This window comes from Chanodichthys erythropterus, chromosome 13, assembly GCF_024489055.1.
Source record: "Chanodichthys erythropterus isolate Z2021 chromosome 13, ASM2448905v1, whole genome shotgun sequence".
Classification (NCBI taxonomy): Eukaryota; Metazoa; Chordata; class Actinopteri; order Cypriniformes; family Xenocyprididae; genus Chanodichthys; species Chanodichthys erythropterus.
The window spans coordinates 11,900,472-11,916,478 of record NC_090233.1 but is presented as its reverse complement, the minus strand read 5'-3'; the positions used below and the strand labels follow the sequence as shown (position 1 = coordinate 11,916,478).

The 16,007-nt window shown below is 37.2% G+C and overlaps 1 protein-coding gene across 1 annotated transcript; it reads right to left on the bottom strand.

The window, feature by feature from the left end:
* Nucleotides 1-2,989: 2,989 nt before the first annotated feature.
* h1m (linker histone H1M) lies at nucleotides 2,990-4,655 on the bottom strand. Its single transcript, XM_067408080.1, has 5 exons — nucleotides 4,535-4,655; nucleotides 4,167-4,447; nucleotides 3,957-4,074; nucleotides 3,328-3,374; nucleotides 2,990-3,253 (listed from the first exon to the last, which is right to left on the bottom strand). Exons 1-5 carry the CDS (start codon nucleotides 4,614-4,616, stop codon nucleotides 2,990-2,992), a joined length of 792 nt encoding a protein of 263 aa, XP_067264181.1. The 5' UTR covers nucleotides 4,617-4,655.
* Nucleotides 4,656-16,007: the final 11,352 nt, after the last annotated feature.

Here is a 16,007-nt window from a genome sequence, read left to right as displayed (position 1 = left end):
CTTCCCCACCATCCCACTCTTCAGTAATTTCACCTGGCTGGGAGCCGTACACTAATGAGAGGGTAATCAGAGGGATTTCGGGTGCCCTGCTGCCTGAATCGGCCCTTCACATTCGCCCCAGGCTTTTGCAGGCCTTCGGGGACCCGAGCGCGGTGGAAACTGCACAGTTAAGACTGTCTTATTAAACTTCCCTCAAGGGGCCAAACCTTCACAAACAGTCTCAGTCCCACAGTGAAGAATTCCATTGTCAGCTGACCTCTGATCCGGGCGTCTTTCCTGCGGATCAGCAAGTCTTAATGTGATTGTCTTGACTGCTCAGGCTCGGCCCAGAGGCCTGCCCTCCCTTAACTTGGGTGGGGGGTTGGTTTTAAACTCTGATACGGGATCAGCTTTAGCTAGCCTAAATACTTTTTATCCTTGTAAAGATAGAATAAAGATATCAACATACATCCCTGTTGAGTAAAAACCCACACTAGGCCTGCACAAGCCTGTTTTACGAAGTTGTTGTTATTGAGTTGACAAAACCAGATGAATCAAACCCGGTTTAAATGGGGTTCAGTGGCCTCACAACACTTGGAATAAACTACCTCAGGATTTCATCCAGAGTTTGTAACTAACTCAATAGCATGTGCACCTGAAAGTGTGACCTGAATAGCGAACTGCGTCAAACATGGAGAGAATCAGTGTGATTCACTAAGCACCCTCCAATGAACTCAATTAAAATATAGAGTGCTGCAGTGATTATGTATTTTTGTAGGCCAACCCAGAAGTTTTTTGACCAAAAAAAAAAAAAAAAAAACTAATAGAATTTTTCCAATAACTTCTGGATTGTTGCAGAAAATAAGCTCTGTGACTAACAAACGGCAGAAGTAAAAAAGCTAAACAGGTCACATGAGCACCATGGTCACATGACTTCAACATCAGCACCATTAAGCTTCAGTCAACTCTTTCAGTCTTTAATTAAAAAAAAAAAAAAAAAAAAAAATTTCTCTGAAAGTTTGAGTTAGAATAAGATGCAAGAGCACGATTAAAAACAATGAGGCTGTAAAAGTGACTAGTAAGTAGATGAGTTTACCTGTTTGGTGACCTCTGGAGTCCCATTTAGCCACTTGTTAAGCCCTGGGTATACTTTGTTTTTTTACGCGTACCCTAGTGTATGCGTACAGTCGAATGCACAGCCATGCAAAGTATACTTCATTTGACTAGTTCGTGTGCACAGTCATGTTTTGAGCAATTTCTCACCACGGGTTACAACCCATGTAAATATATTTGTATTCTTTCATGCTAGAGTTGTACAAATGAGGAAACTTTCTAAATTCTTTGCACAATCTCTCATCTACTTAGGCCTCCAGTGTCGCTGTAGCTTGCATGCGTTCCGGTCTGTTCTATGCAGTTTTTCGACTACCTTGTGAATCGACGCCTCCAAGTAGATAAATTACTGCAAAAACAATTAAATGCGCATGTGCGACCTGCGTGCACAAAGTATGCATGGTTTCAAAACTCCGGTGGTGCACATACAGTACCACTTCTGACGAAATCCACGTCATGCACACTATGCTGACCCTCCAATACACAAAAACTTAACTGTAACTTTGAGTTTTAGAAACTACCTTTTTCAAGACAAGTAATAGCTTTTAAAAAGCAGGAGGTGGTATTACTAAAACCCAAGAACTGAACCCTGAAAAAAGTCCCTCAGTCAGCTGGTTCTGAGACTTACTAACCTGACTAACTCTACTAACACTAACCAGTCTCAGACCAGCACTGCTTCTCATCCAAACATCAAAATAAACCACATTTTCAAACGATCTAAAAATACATATCAGGAACATTGGGATGAGGAAAGTAAAACACAATGTAAATTACAATTCTATCGAACTCTTAAATTATGAATTAGAAGAATATCTCCAAAATGTCAGACACAAAGCAGAGACGGATCCTGACCAAGTACAGGCTCAGTGAGCACAGTCTAGCCACAGAAAAAGCTGGTTACCCAGAGAGCAAAGGGTGTGCGTTCACTGCAGGACAGGACAGATCGAGACAGAGATGCACTTTCTCCTTCACTGTCAAAAATACATATTAGAGATCTCTACTTCACAAAATTCAGTAACGTAATAAAGAACTTTACAGCCATGAGTGAAGTATAACAAATAAAGTTATTAGGAGAGGAATCGACAGCAGCACTGGCTGTGAGATACGTACCTCTGCAATGCTTCAGGAGTAGCAATTGTATTTAAAAATGGGAATATGCTATACATTGTTCTGGGAGTCACCCCAAAATTTGATTGACAGTGGTAAACAAGGGAAAGAAAGTTGCAGTGGAAACTGATGACTAGAGTAAAAATGAGGGCTACTGGCTAAATGCTAACACTTAGTATGAATTTAAGAATTTGCCATGTTAAACACCAATTTCAGGTAATGAAACTGGAAAAGTTGTATAAAACAGTAAGGTTCAGGCTGCTGGTGTAAGGAGCATAATCTTCAGTGGCTGCATCTAAAAATACTTCCCAATATAGAGAAAAAAAAAAAAAAAAAGTCACAGTACTCAACTGTAGGCAAAAAGTATCTAGATAATATGCATTGGGATTCTGAAGTGTGCATACAAAAGGACACTTTACCATCCCATGAGAGCAGAGTTTGTGAACAGCAGTGAAGTGACTCAGGTGATGCTGCTAGGTCACATAATTGTGTGTTCAGACAAACTATATGGAATGGTTTAAGTAGTCACAAATTACTCGAGTACCTACTCAGAGTAGATGATTTGACACAGCCAGTGTAACATTTGAAATTACAGTTAACACCATGACCTGGTCAACTGACATTGCAGCAATCAACCTAGACTTAACCACCTCAAAAGAGCCTTAAACCAGCATGGTTTCCAACCAAACTAGATCAATGAGACAAATAGCATTTGAGCATATGTAAAAAGCTTTATTTGGTATACAAGTGCTTGAATAAAAGTCACTGAGTAAAAACAGTAAAAGGCCTCCAATCACTTTTTTCCTCGTTTCCCTGGGGCTTTTGCAGTGGCTACAGCACCCTTCTCTCCCGATTCAACCTCTTCTGCCTTTGCTGCAGTTCTTTTTCCTCCTTTCTTAGCTGCTGGTTCCTCAGCTCCCTCTTTTGAGGTTTTTTTAGTTTTGCTCGGTTTGGGCTCAGATCCACCCTCCCCTGCTGCATTCTTTGCCTTTGGCTTCTTAGCAGGGGCCACCTTTGAGACAGTGGCATCGCTCTCAGGATTCTTAGGCTTAGCACCCTAAGAGAAAGATAGAAAGTGGGTGGACGCAGATGCGAAGGTCTGCACATGTATAAAGTGAAAAGACAACTCACATCTGTGGCCTCCTTTTTCTTTGTGGGCTTCTTTTCTTTGCTTGTCCCTTGAATAGAAGGAAATAAGATATTCAATTAAAAAGACTGAAGCAGTCACATTACAGCAGTTATTCTGTACTGTGGTACAAAATCTCACTGGGAAAGGTACTAATATGAACACTTAAAGTACCAATATGGATCTTTGAGGTACTCTTTAGGTACAAAGGTGTACGTTTTAAAAGGGTACCACCCTAGTGACAGCTTTTGTACCTTTCTGAGACAGTTTAGAGATAAGGTTTACACTTGGGCTTTGAGTTCCAAGACCTGTTCACACCAATAACAAAACCACCATCTTCACCAATGGACCACAATGATTGGCTTATTCTGAGTGCAGCCTGCAGTGATGTCAACAACTGCAGCACATACTTCAAATTCAGACAAACTTTGACTCAATTTCCCCCCAGTCTAGGGGGAGAAAAAGAAAGCTTTGCAGGCAAACCCAAGAATACCTTTACTTGGTGCCATTATCATTGTAGATGCTGTGATTCTCTATAGAATTAGAAAAATTCTTGAATTATGTAAACATGCCTTGAAAGACAATTTAAGACACTTTAATAGCCTACTTAAAGAGCCCATTTAAAAAAAACTACCTTCACCCTTGGCTTTAGTTGCCTTGACTTTCTTGGGTTTGGATGCTTTCTGTACGTTGGGATCAGCATTTTCCTTTGACTGTGCCTTGGCCTCCTTTGCTTTGGTCTTGGCAGCAATCTGAAAGAGGACATGGTGACCATTCAAGCATTACGTTATATTGAAATTCCTGACAATGATTCATTGAACGGTGTAATAAAAATAGAAGTTACCCGAAAGCGCCCTTGAGCACCGGTCGTTGTTGCCCCAGAATTTGCAGGTCTCACAAAAACACCAGTCTCAATGCCTTTGTTCAGGGTTCGTCGCACCATAAAGTTCAGCCGCGTCTCATCCACGGTCTTGTACTTCTCTTTGACGTAGCCACGGATTGCTTGGGCTGAAACGCCCTTTCTTGAGTCCAGCTCTTTCAGAGCTTCTTTCACCATCTCCATGGTGGATGGGTGTGGAGAAACCTTCCGTGCATTGGCCTTACTGCTTGAACTCTCAGAAACATCTTCAACAACATTTAAACCAGTCATAAATGGAAAAGTCATTCTGAAACTAATCCTAATTTCAAAATTGGACAAAACTGCTTACAAACCTGGTTTTGTGACAACCGTTTCATTCTCAGAATCCTCCGGGATTGTGGCAGTTGGCTCAGCAGATGCTTTTTTAGGAGGCATTACAAAATCAAATGAAAAGTCAATAAAGTTAAAACACTCTTAAATCACTGCAGCATGAGTCTAACCAGCTTGTGTGTCTGTTTTATCAAGAGAAAGCATGCTTTGCTGTTGTCTGTCACCTGTTCATCATCAAGTCGTTTGTCCCCAATTAATTAGCCACAATAACATGATTGGCCGAGTTGCCAGGGAAATAATTAGCTTGAAACTGAAGTGAAAAGTCTACCGTTTCCTTGCCAAGTGTTTTGTTTGTACACCTATAGAGCTTTTAGAAGGACTAGTTTAAACAGATTCATGATTCTAATGAGTATTTTCCTCATGAATGTGAACATTATTTAACTGAATTAGTTAACATGAAATAGCAATGAGCAATGCTGCTACAGCGTTTATTACTCTTAATTAATGTTCATTTAAAATTAACATTAGTTAACATTAGAAGACACACAAGCAATTAATGTTTGTATTGTAATTAACTATAGCATTAACAAAGATTTATAAATGCTGTAAAACAAAATTATTGCTCATTGTCATTTCATGTTAGATAATGCATTAAATAATATTAACAAAGGAAATCTTATTGCAAATTGTTACCTCTGGAATTTTAACATACACATTACATCTTTTAATATATTCTCACTTGACCCCATTATGATGATTTAGAGTTATAAACAAATTATGATTAATTTGCAAAACACAAAAATTCCTTAATGAATGTGTGCAGTTTGTGAGTGGGATTTTATAAAGCACTACATGTAACTTTTGGCCCTCTATCTGTTAAAAATAATACTGCATGCGTCTTGCGGAAGAACATTGTTTTGGTTGTGCTTCGGCTCTGCTCACCTGCGCGGATGAATGAGGCTCGAGGTACCGGTTGAAACAGGATCTTATCAGAGCGGATGGCCCCATAAATAACGGTTTTAGTGTTTTTACAACTGGTAAGTTTTGACGTTTTGAATGATACATGGTCAATTTTTCTCATTCGTTGTGACAACAAACATTTAGCTTCATGCTACTCACAGCCAGAGCTAATTTTCTGTCTACAGATAGGCCTATGCCGTGACACGCACGACTGAATGACGTATGTATGCAATTTCCCGCAAAATCCATCCTCGACAGCTCTAAAACATAAATCACTATTATAGCCTACTTTTATCAGTGTATTTGGGTAAAGCAAAGACATGGTTTGGAGGGTCTCATTAATAACATTTTGTTTTATTTTATTTTTTTTTTATATGAAAAATACATTCGACATAGGCTACCTTTTGTCTTTTTTCAAAAATATTTTTCCTTCCTATAAAGTTTCCCTGGAGCTGGTAGCAGATTTGGTTCAAGGCTCTTATTGAAGAATTGTTAGAAATCCCTATGGAGAAAATGAATTTGGAAAAAGAAAATATATCTGGAACCAAGGCTGCTGAAAAAAAATGACTGCTACCTCTGTTCTCTCTTTTTTCTGTAACACCTCATCCTTTCTGTTCTTCGTTTACAATTATTCTTGTCAGAAACTAGTTTACCATAAATTCTTAAACCCCCCTCAACACTGACCGCCAGTTGACCACTGCTGACCAAACGCCTAAACTTCTCTTTGAAAACCCAACCCTAGAGCAAACAACTGCCATGCATCCTGAACGTCTTATTAAAATTGATTTACTGCCTTGTTTTAGTCCTTTAAATTTACTTCAGCAAAGACAAATTGACTTTGCCAAATGTCATGGAAAGGAAGAAAGAGAAAATTTTGTTTCATTTGGAATTAAGCTAGGAAATTAACCATAGCTCAATATACATAGCCACTCTGATTCAATTACAAACAGTGAATTGAGTTTAGTGATAGATTTGCAATCAGAGAAACCCTGATTAATATTATAATGAGCTGAAATGTACTGGCCTTTGAGTTAATTTGATCATGGTGTGATCTGTCTGTCTGTTTATTATTCTGTTTTTGTTCTTTCTGTACACATGCTAACTCATAACTGTGGACATTGTGCATGTGTGAGTTTCAATACATTTGTGCACACACACGTTCAAGGACGGATCATTTGGTTTTGATTTTTCCCAACATCTGGTTACAATATGGCTGTTTGTCCTTCAGTAAGTGGCGTTTGTGTGTGCAGTGAGTGTGATTTGAGTTCAGACTGTGTTTGTGTTGTGCAGATCACAGGGATTGTGAGCTTCGTGTATGTGTGTGTTTCTTTCTTTTTTTTTTTTTTTACCCATTTATACGAGAGCCATGCCACACTCCCCATGAGATGAGATTACTGTTATCCATAGCACGGCTTTAACCACACTCCATTTCAGTCTCGCTCTCTCTCAATCCACACATATCCACAGTAATGTTATGAACTGCCAGTATTCAAATATATGCAAAAAACACACACATTTAAGGGCCATTTACACCAAGAATGAACTAAAAAGATATAAGCATCCTATGGAAGCTCGTTTCTGCCACGCATTAAAACAATTTACAATATAATCCAGGATTAGGCCTTAGTTCAATTAGGGCATTTAAGTATATTTTATAAGCGTACCCTAGAAAAAAAAAAGCATTATTGGTGTGCAGCTTGAGACAAGACAATGGCACTGGCATATTTTAAGATATACATTGCTTGACCCTTCCTGATTTTTTTTTTTTTTTTGCATGTTTGTCACACTTTAATGTTTCAGATCATCAAACAAATTTAAATATTGAGAATTGAGGTCAGAACTTTGACTAGGCCACTCCAAAGTCTTCATTTTGTTTTTCTTCAGCCATTCAGAGATGGACTTGCTGGTGTGTTTTGGATCATTGTCCTGCTGCAGAACACAAGTTCACTTCAGCTTGAGGTCACGAACAGATGGCCGGACATTGTCCTTCAGGATTTTTTGGTAGACAGCAGAATTCATGGATCCATTTATCACAGCAAGTCTATCAGGTCCTGAAGCAGCAAAACAGCCCCAGACCATCACACTACCACCACCATATTACTGTTGGTATGATGTTCTTTTTCTGAAAAGCTGTATTACTTTTATGGTAGACGTACACATCCCTTCCAAAAAGTTCAACTTTTATCTCGTCAGTCCAGACTTGGAACTCTGCCATGCAGGCCATTTTTGCCCAGTCTCTTTCTTAGGTGGAGCCATGAACACTGACCTTAAGTGAGGCAAGTGAGGCCTGCAGTTCTTTGGATGTTGTTGTGGGGTCTTTTGTGACCTCTTGGATGAGTTGGTAATTTTGGTAGCCGGCCACTCCTGGGAAGGTTCACCACTGTTCCATGTTTTCGTCATTTGTGGATAATGGCTCTCACTGTGGTTCGCTGGAGTTCCAAAGCTTTATAAATGGTTTATAGCCTTTTCTAAACTGATAGATCTCAATTACTTTCTTTCTCATTTGTTCCTGAATTTCTTTGGATCTTAACATGATGTGTAGCTTTTGAGGATCTTTTGGCCTACTTCACTTTGTCAGGCAGGTCCTATTTAAGTGATTTCTTGATTGCAAACAAGTGTGGCAGTAATCAGGCCTGGGTGTGGCTAGAGAAACTGAACTCAGGTGTGATAAACCACTGTTAAGTTATGTTTTAACAGGGGGGCAAGCATTTTTTCTCACAGGGCCATGTGGGTTTGGATTTTGTTTTCCCCTTCATAATAAAAACCTTCATTTAAAAACTGCATGTTGTGTTTACTTGTGTTATCTTTGGTTCCTATTTAAATTAGTTTGATGATCTGAAACATTAAAGTGTGACAAACATGCAAAAAATAAATAAATAAATAAATCAGGAAGCAAGCACTTTTTCACACCACTGTATCATTGTAAGTTGTTTTCAGTTAAAACAGCTCAAACATGCATTTTAGTCTGAGACTAGCTTAAGCCTTGTCTGTGAAACTGGGGGAAAAGTCCAGTTCTGACGAAAATTGCACGTTTATATCTCACAATTCTGACTTCATACCTTGCAATTGCGGGTTTATATCTCTCGATTCTGACTTTATAACTCACATTTGTCATTTTTTATTTTGCAATTCTCAGAAAAAGTCAGAATTTTGAGATAAAAAGTCACAATTAGAAAAATTACCTTTTTTTAATTCAGTGGCAAAAACAAGCTTCCATATCATCTACAGCAACACATCTTTTTTGTTTATTAGAAAAGGGTGTGCTGAAGTTTTGTCGTCTGCCACTTTAAATGCTCAAGCAGAATGGATTCTGATTGGCTGTCAGTGTTTTTACTGTTCATCATCAGTAGCGAAAAAATCTCTGAAAGTGATTCCAACAATATTGTTCCTATGTGCTGTTATTGCTATAACTGTGATGTGGACTGATGTGCTGTTCTTTTAAACTTAAAATGATTTTTACAACTAAAAATCGTATACATTAGTTAGCATCCTTGTTGTGAATGGGCCTTTACTTAGCTATCTAAATGAGGACTTACCATTTTTACATTAAACTAAATATAATTACTACAGAGGTGAGCTCACATTTACTGTTGCTGTACAATATTTCGCTGAATTCCAGTCATTCCAGTAAGAATCTGTGTGATCAGGAGTGTCGTAAGGGGGTGAAAATGTTCTCCATGCAGATTTCACTCAAGTTGGTCACGCGAATTTGCTGTGGTTTGAAAGTGACTTTCTGTGTAAGCAGTGTGTCATACATCGTTACACTATTGACAATGGAAAAATCAACCAATTTGCCCATTAAATTTTTACCTGAATTTTTGACATCGATGACATAATTTGTGCAAAAACAGGTGTTCGTTGCGTTAGTAACACAGAAGTCCCTTTTGCAGTGAATTTGCATGACTTACTTGAACATGAGCGAAATCTGAGTGGGGAACCTTTTCGCCCTCACACGCAACTTCTGATCAAACACTTTCCATGACTGGATTTCGATGACAACATTTCACAGAGCAACGGCCTAACTGCAGCTTTACCCAGGATTGGGCCATAACAGAAAACCTTTTCATTTTTAGAATAAAAAACAACATTATTTCAATTATGAATTGTTTTTCCAAATGAGGAAGCCCCCGAATGGAGGTTTTTGTAATATTTAACTAATTTCTTGGGACAAATTTGTCTTCAAAGTGTAGCTATAAGCATACACACATACTGTACAGACATGTTTTATTGCATTTCTAGTGGGAGTATGTTGTGCTGGGAACTGGGAAGACATTTTGTAGAAGTGTTCCAGCTCAGGCGTTATCCGGGCGAGTGTATAAATGACCGCTGTTGATCAGTGACGCCTGGGGAGGTCACAATCTAACTATTTTCTCACGTGTGTTTTGTGCGATGTGAATTATGGTTATTTTGACCTTTGCAGCCTTATTGGGGCCCCAAGACACCATTTGTGTGTGTCCGTGTGTGTGTGTTTGTGATTATGTTCCCTCCTTTACCCCACTCTCTTTTTCCAGAGTAATAGAAACCAGGTTTATCTTAACTCACAAAACCAGCTCACTGCCCAGAAAGTAATATTTTTTCGAAAACGTAAGCTTACACGCCCTATGACATGAATCTATACACCGTAAGAAAAACTGAAAAGGTACAAGTAGTTTTCTGCCAGGACATTATCCATTAATTTTACTGACATTTTCTTTAATCCCAAAACACTACACAATGCACACCTGTGAAAAACAACGCAGGAGATTCCTTCAAATTAACTTAGTACATTGGACCCTATTTTTACAGACTTTTTTTTAGGGGCCGTTAACACAACACCGTTTTCATCTAAAAACTTTTTATGCATTGTAATTGGCTGTTCATTTACATGACACTTGATTTCAACTTTTGATTTGATTTGATTGGTTTCAAAGTGCAAGTTTTTGAAAACGATACCATTATCATCTCCATGTAAACTACAAAAGCATGAATTTGTGAAAAAGGTGATATCATGTGTATTATGGGTTCAATGCGCAGTGTTTCTTTACAAAGTAATATTGCCAACTACTGGCCTGGCAGCAGAATACAGCGTTTTTAGTCGTTTTTGTGGATTCGTGTGAACAGGGATTATTTTGACAATGTTGTTCTCTGGACGTGAAAAATGCGAAGGAAAAAATCCGATTTTAGTACATAGTTGTCATGTAAACGTGCCCTTAGGATGTATGTACAAGCACCATTGTATATGTCTAAAAGATACTTTTTGTCAACATAATGTAACATTCTAATTTCATTGCTTGATATAGGGTATTACTGTTGGTTATATCTCATATAACTTATTCTTACATCTTATTCTTAATTCAAGTTGTATCTGCAGTTGTATTAAGCTTCTTCTCTGTGATTAACATCCTTGTTATGGGCTTTGTGTTTACTCAGCTGCCTGTCCTCGTATTGGCCATATAGTGATTTGTGCGCTTTATTAAAAGTTGTTTTGGAAAGAACACATCTGCTGAATATATTAATGTACAGTAGGGTACAATTTGGTCTCCCAATACAAGCTCAACCATTCAACCCTGTTATTAAAGTTATAGTAAGAAAAATAGAACAATTGTTTTTATTTTTTAATATTGGGGAATTAAAGTTTATCAACAACAAACTGTTTTGTGCCAAATTAGCTAGCACCTACTGAGCGACAGCTTAATTTAGGCTAAATCTGCAACCATATTAATGATTCTGATGACATTTAAAGATTTTTAGATTAGATTTTTTTTTTCATTTAAATGAGGATTTTTATCTGTTCTGATATATGTCCTAAATTTTGAGAAAATTGAGATAAAAATGGCAAAGCTCATTTAATAATAAATGTAAAATTGCACATAGTGCCTACTATTTAAGTCGACCTTCTGAGGTAAGAAAAAAGTTAAGCACCTCCTTTTACTTTGAAAAAAAAAAAAAAAAAAAAAAAATTGACTTCAGGTCATATTTTGAACACTTGTATTTGTGTAAAGTGCCAAATCACTGGTAATATCTAAGTTTGGTAACACTTTACAATAAGGTTCATTAGTTAAACATTAGTATTAACTAACATGAACTAACCATGAGCAATACATTTGTTACTGTATTTACTAATCTTTGTTAACGTTAGTTAATGAAAATACAGTTGTTTGTTCATGTTAGTTCACAGTGCATTAACTAATGTTAACAAGATTTTGAAAATATATTTGTAAATGTTGAAATTAACATGAACGAAGATTAATAAATGCTGTATAAGTGTAGTGCATTATTAGTTAATGTTAACTAATGTAGATAACTAATGTTAACTAATGAACTTTATTGTAAAGTGTTACCCTAATTTGATACCTGAATAACAGAAATGTATTTAACATCAAAACTTGATTATTAACTTTCAGTTTCAGGCTAGTTTATGATAATAAATATATAAATTAACCTGGTGAAACGGGTAGACTAAGGATGAATGTCGGGATAGTTTACATTTACGTATATTAATTTAGCAGATGCTTCTATTCAAAGAAATGTACAAATGACAAGAAAAATGTAAAAGGATAAAAGAAAAGATGAACGGATAAGAGATTGTAGTTCCTTGCATTGCTAAATGCTAAATAGAATCTTTAACTGCACTGATACGAATTTTTTAAATAAATGCCTAATACTTGAATGAAAAAACAGAATTAGTTCATTTAACCTTGTAAAAAAAAAAAAAAAGTAAGGTTTTTTTTTTTTTTTTTTTTTTTTACAGTGAATCTTAAAGGTTCCAAAAGGGAGTTTTCACATCGATGTAAGAAAATAACCATTTTTTGTTTCCAAAAAAGAATTTTTCGGTGATCAGTTTTTAAAAGAACCTTTTTTTCTTAAAAAATCTAAAGAACCCTTTCCCTCTATACAGAACCTTTTGTGCATTGGAAATGTTCCATGGATGTTAAAGGTTTTTCATGGAACCATTGATGCTAATGTAGTGTAGATCATTTATCATTTTCTTTCTCCTCTCTGCTGTCCTCCAATATCAAATGCAAAAATTTGTGGGAGGAAAAAAATCTTCAAGATAACATCCCATACTGGGGACCAACATCCCCAACACAACATATCCTGGTGACCATCTGTAGTGGCCTTTTCAGCAGAGAGGTCCAGGGTCTAAAGGGTTTGGTTGACATATTCACACATTGGTCCAGAAAGAGCGGCAAATGCTTTAGCTGCCACTGCTTTTGAACACCTGCATTCCTGGAATGCTTCAGTATCAGTTGTTTTGTGTGTGTCTGTGAGTCCCAGAGGACACTGGCCCACAGTGGGGATGGAAGCTCACCGCAGTAATTGCATTCTTCCTCTGTCGAGACGGAGAATGAGGAAGAATTTCTCTCTTTCTCCACTGCAGCAGCTTCCTCTGAGGGCCCTTCCCTCTTTCATCTCCAAATGTTAATGTGTCACTGGATTCAGTCTATCTCCCCCAACACACACATTCGCTTAACAATCTCATTCACCCTTATGTCTGCATCAGGGCACATAGTTGACCTTTCCCTCTCTCACCAGGGGGTTCAAATCCTTACCAGGCCTGTAATGTTGTTTTCTTTGACTGTTTCCGCATTTCATTCCATTTCACATTAAATAAAAAAAAAAAAAAAAAAAAAAAAAAAAAATTAAATAAAACTACCCAGCACGTTAAGCAAACATTTAAAGGTGCCCTAGAATCAAAAATTGAATTTATCTTGGCATAGTTGAATAACAAGAGTTCAGTACATGGAAATGACATACAGTGAGTCTCAAACACCATTGTTTCCTCCTTCTTATATAAATCTCATTTGTTTAAAAGACCTCCGAAGAACAGGCAAATCTCAACATAACACCGACTGTTACGTAACAGTCGGGGTGTACGCCCCAATATTTGCATATGCCAGCCCATGTTCAAGCATTAGACAAGGGCAAGACGTCTGGATGTGTACAGCTGAATCATCAGACTAGGTAAGCAAGCAAGGACAATAGCGAAAAAATGGCAGATGGAGCAATAATAACTGACATGATCCATGATTACATGATATTTTTAGTGATATTTGTAAATTGTCTTTCTAAATGTTTCGTTAGCATGTTGCTAATGTACTGTTAAATGTGGTTAAAGTTACCATCGTTTCTTACTGTATTCACGGAGACAAGACTGTCGTTATTTTCATTTTTAAAACACTTGCAGTCTGTATAATTCATAAACACAACTTCATTCTTTATAAATCTCTCCAACAGTGTGTAATGTTAGCTTTAGCCACGGAGCACAGCCTCAAACTCATTCAGAATCAAATGTAAACATCCAAATAAACACTGTACTTACGTGATTAGACATGTTGCATGATGAACACTTTGTAAAGATCCATTTTGAGGGTTATATTAGCTGTGTGAACTTTGTTTATGCACTGTTTAAGGAAAGCGCAAGCTCTGTGGGCGAGGAGTGTGAGCATTTAAAGGGGACACAGCCTAAATCAGCGCATAGTTAATGATGCCCCAAAATAGGCAGTTAAAATGAATTTAAAAAAAAATCTATGGGGTATTTTGAGCTGAAACTTCACAGACACATTCAGGGGACACCTTAGACTTATATTACATCTTTTAAAAAGACGTTCTACGGCACCTTTAACCCATTTGCTGAGTTTGACCATTTTCAACCCAACTGTTGTTTTTAACCCAGCATTTTTGAGAGTGCTTAAGCAACATCTCTTCTCTGATGCCGTGTTTACTGCCACGAAGGCAGGGGAACCTGTCACTCACGTGAGATCCACCAATAGCAAACCACAACATCCAAACATCCAATCAATTCCCCACGGATAAAATCCCGTCCTACATTTTTTCTTGCTCAAGAAGCCGTTTCACTCGATATACTGTGTCACTACGGAAGAAAAGACTATATTGCAACTTCTGCAACTTCTGTTTCATGCCGGCTTCAAAGTTGGATAATTTATTTATACAAATATTTATTTTGTGGTAAAATGTAAATCTCAGTGTGGTGGTATAATGTGGAAATGTGCTGCTTGTACATGTACGCCCATATGGCACACATCCAGATTTAGTTTATTTTGTATGAGTGTTTGTTTGTGTTTCAGAGAGAGAGAGAGAGTGAGAGTGTGTTAATGGTTTTACTTCAGTCATGTTTTCTCATGAATAATAAGCCAAGATAAATATTGTGCAGTTATTTATGTATGAGGCGTTGGTTCACTCCTAGAGATTTTATAAGCTTTAAAAGTGTGTGTGTGTGTGTGTGTGTGTGTGTGTGTGTGTGTGTGTGTGAGAGAGAGAGATACTCTTCATTCTGCATTCAACTCACATTAGGAATCATTTCCTTTATGGATTCACATATTCTGGCAAAATTACCATCATTGTGTTAGCTTTAGCGGCCTTCCTCAACTGCTTATGCTTTTAATTTGGATTTTTTTTTTTTTTTTTTCAAATAATATCTCATCCTATTTTCAATGCAAAAAATGGATTCTGACTGTAGCTGGTTTTACATGGTTTCTAGCTATGGTCTTTATAGTCTGTTCTAGACGGTTGATCAACCTGGTTTTCATTGAACATAAATGGAGAATTTTTTTGTCAGGCTAGGCATTTTTTTTCACACAACAGTTTGTCTCTTAAGTGCTAATAAAGAAAATATTTATATTGCACATATAGACTATAGTGCACAGTGGTGGTGCAACGGATCACAAAACTCACAATTCAGGTCATGTTACGGTCACGGATCGGATCATTTGTCAAATCTGCAAAAAAGGGGGAGGGGGTGTATTTATTAAGTACTTTGATACCACAGCAAAACTACTAAACTAATAAAGTTCAAACATTAATAAAGACAAGTGAACAGTCAGCAATAAAATAAGAACAAATACACAAATTACAAGCATAAATAAATACAATATAACAAAGTTTCAAATAAAGTAGCAGTAGTATTCAGGTACATGTAATTATTAAATGTAAAATAATACTATAGTGTTCACTGTATAAATAAAAATATAGATTAATCTTTGTTAAAGCTGTTTTGTTATTTGATTAACATTAATGACATTTATAGGCTGGTGTCACTTTAAGACTTAATGCACAAGTCAATTATATAATGATGCACATCTGATTTCTTTCTCAACTCTTTATGTTCACTTAAGACATAACCAACTGTGTTTATGAGAATACTTGTAGAGACAGGTAGTTAAAAAATAAAAATCAAGGGCCAGGAGACATGAAAGAGGAATCAGTGCAGTGTTCTGAAACGCACCTCCCTCTGTATGCGGCTGTGACCACAAATAACAGCACACGAGTACTGAATCGAGTTCTCGTTCACCGCTAAAATTGCTTGAATGTGTAAATTGGCAAGACAAAATAACATGCAAAAGATAAACATTTACTCTGGTCCGTATGGATCACGGATCAGCTGCGATCCTTTGCCCCTTTACTGCACAGCACAAGTCACACAACCTCCTTTTGTGGTGTTTTTTGACTTTTACAGATATGGTCATACTTGAATCGCCACTGTAAGGAAAAGAGCTGCATTTTTATTTTGTGCTCCACAAAAATTACAACCACATA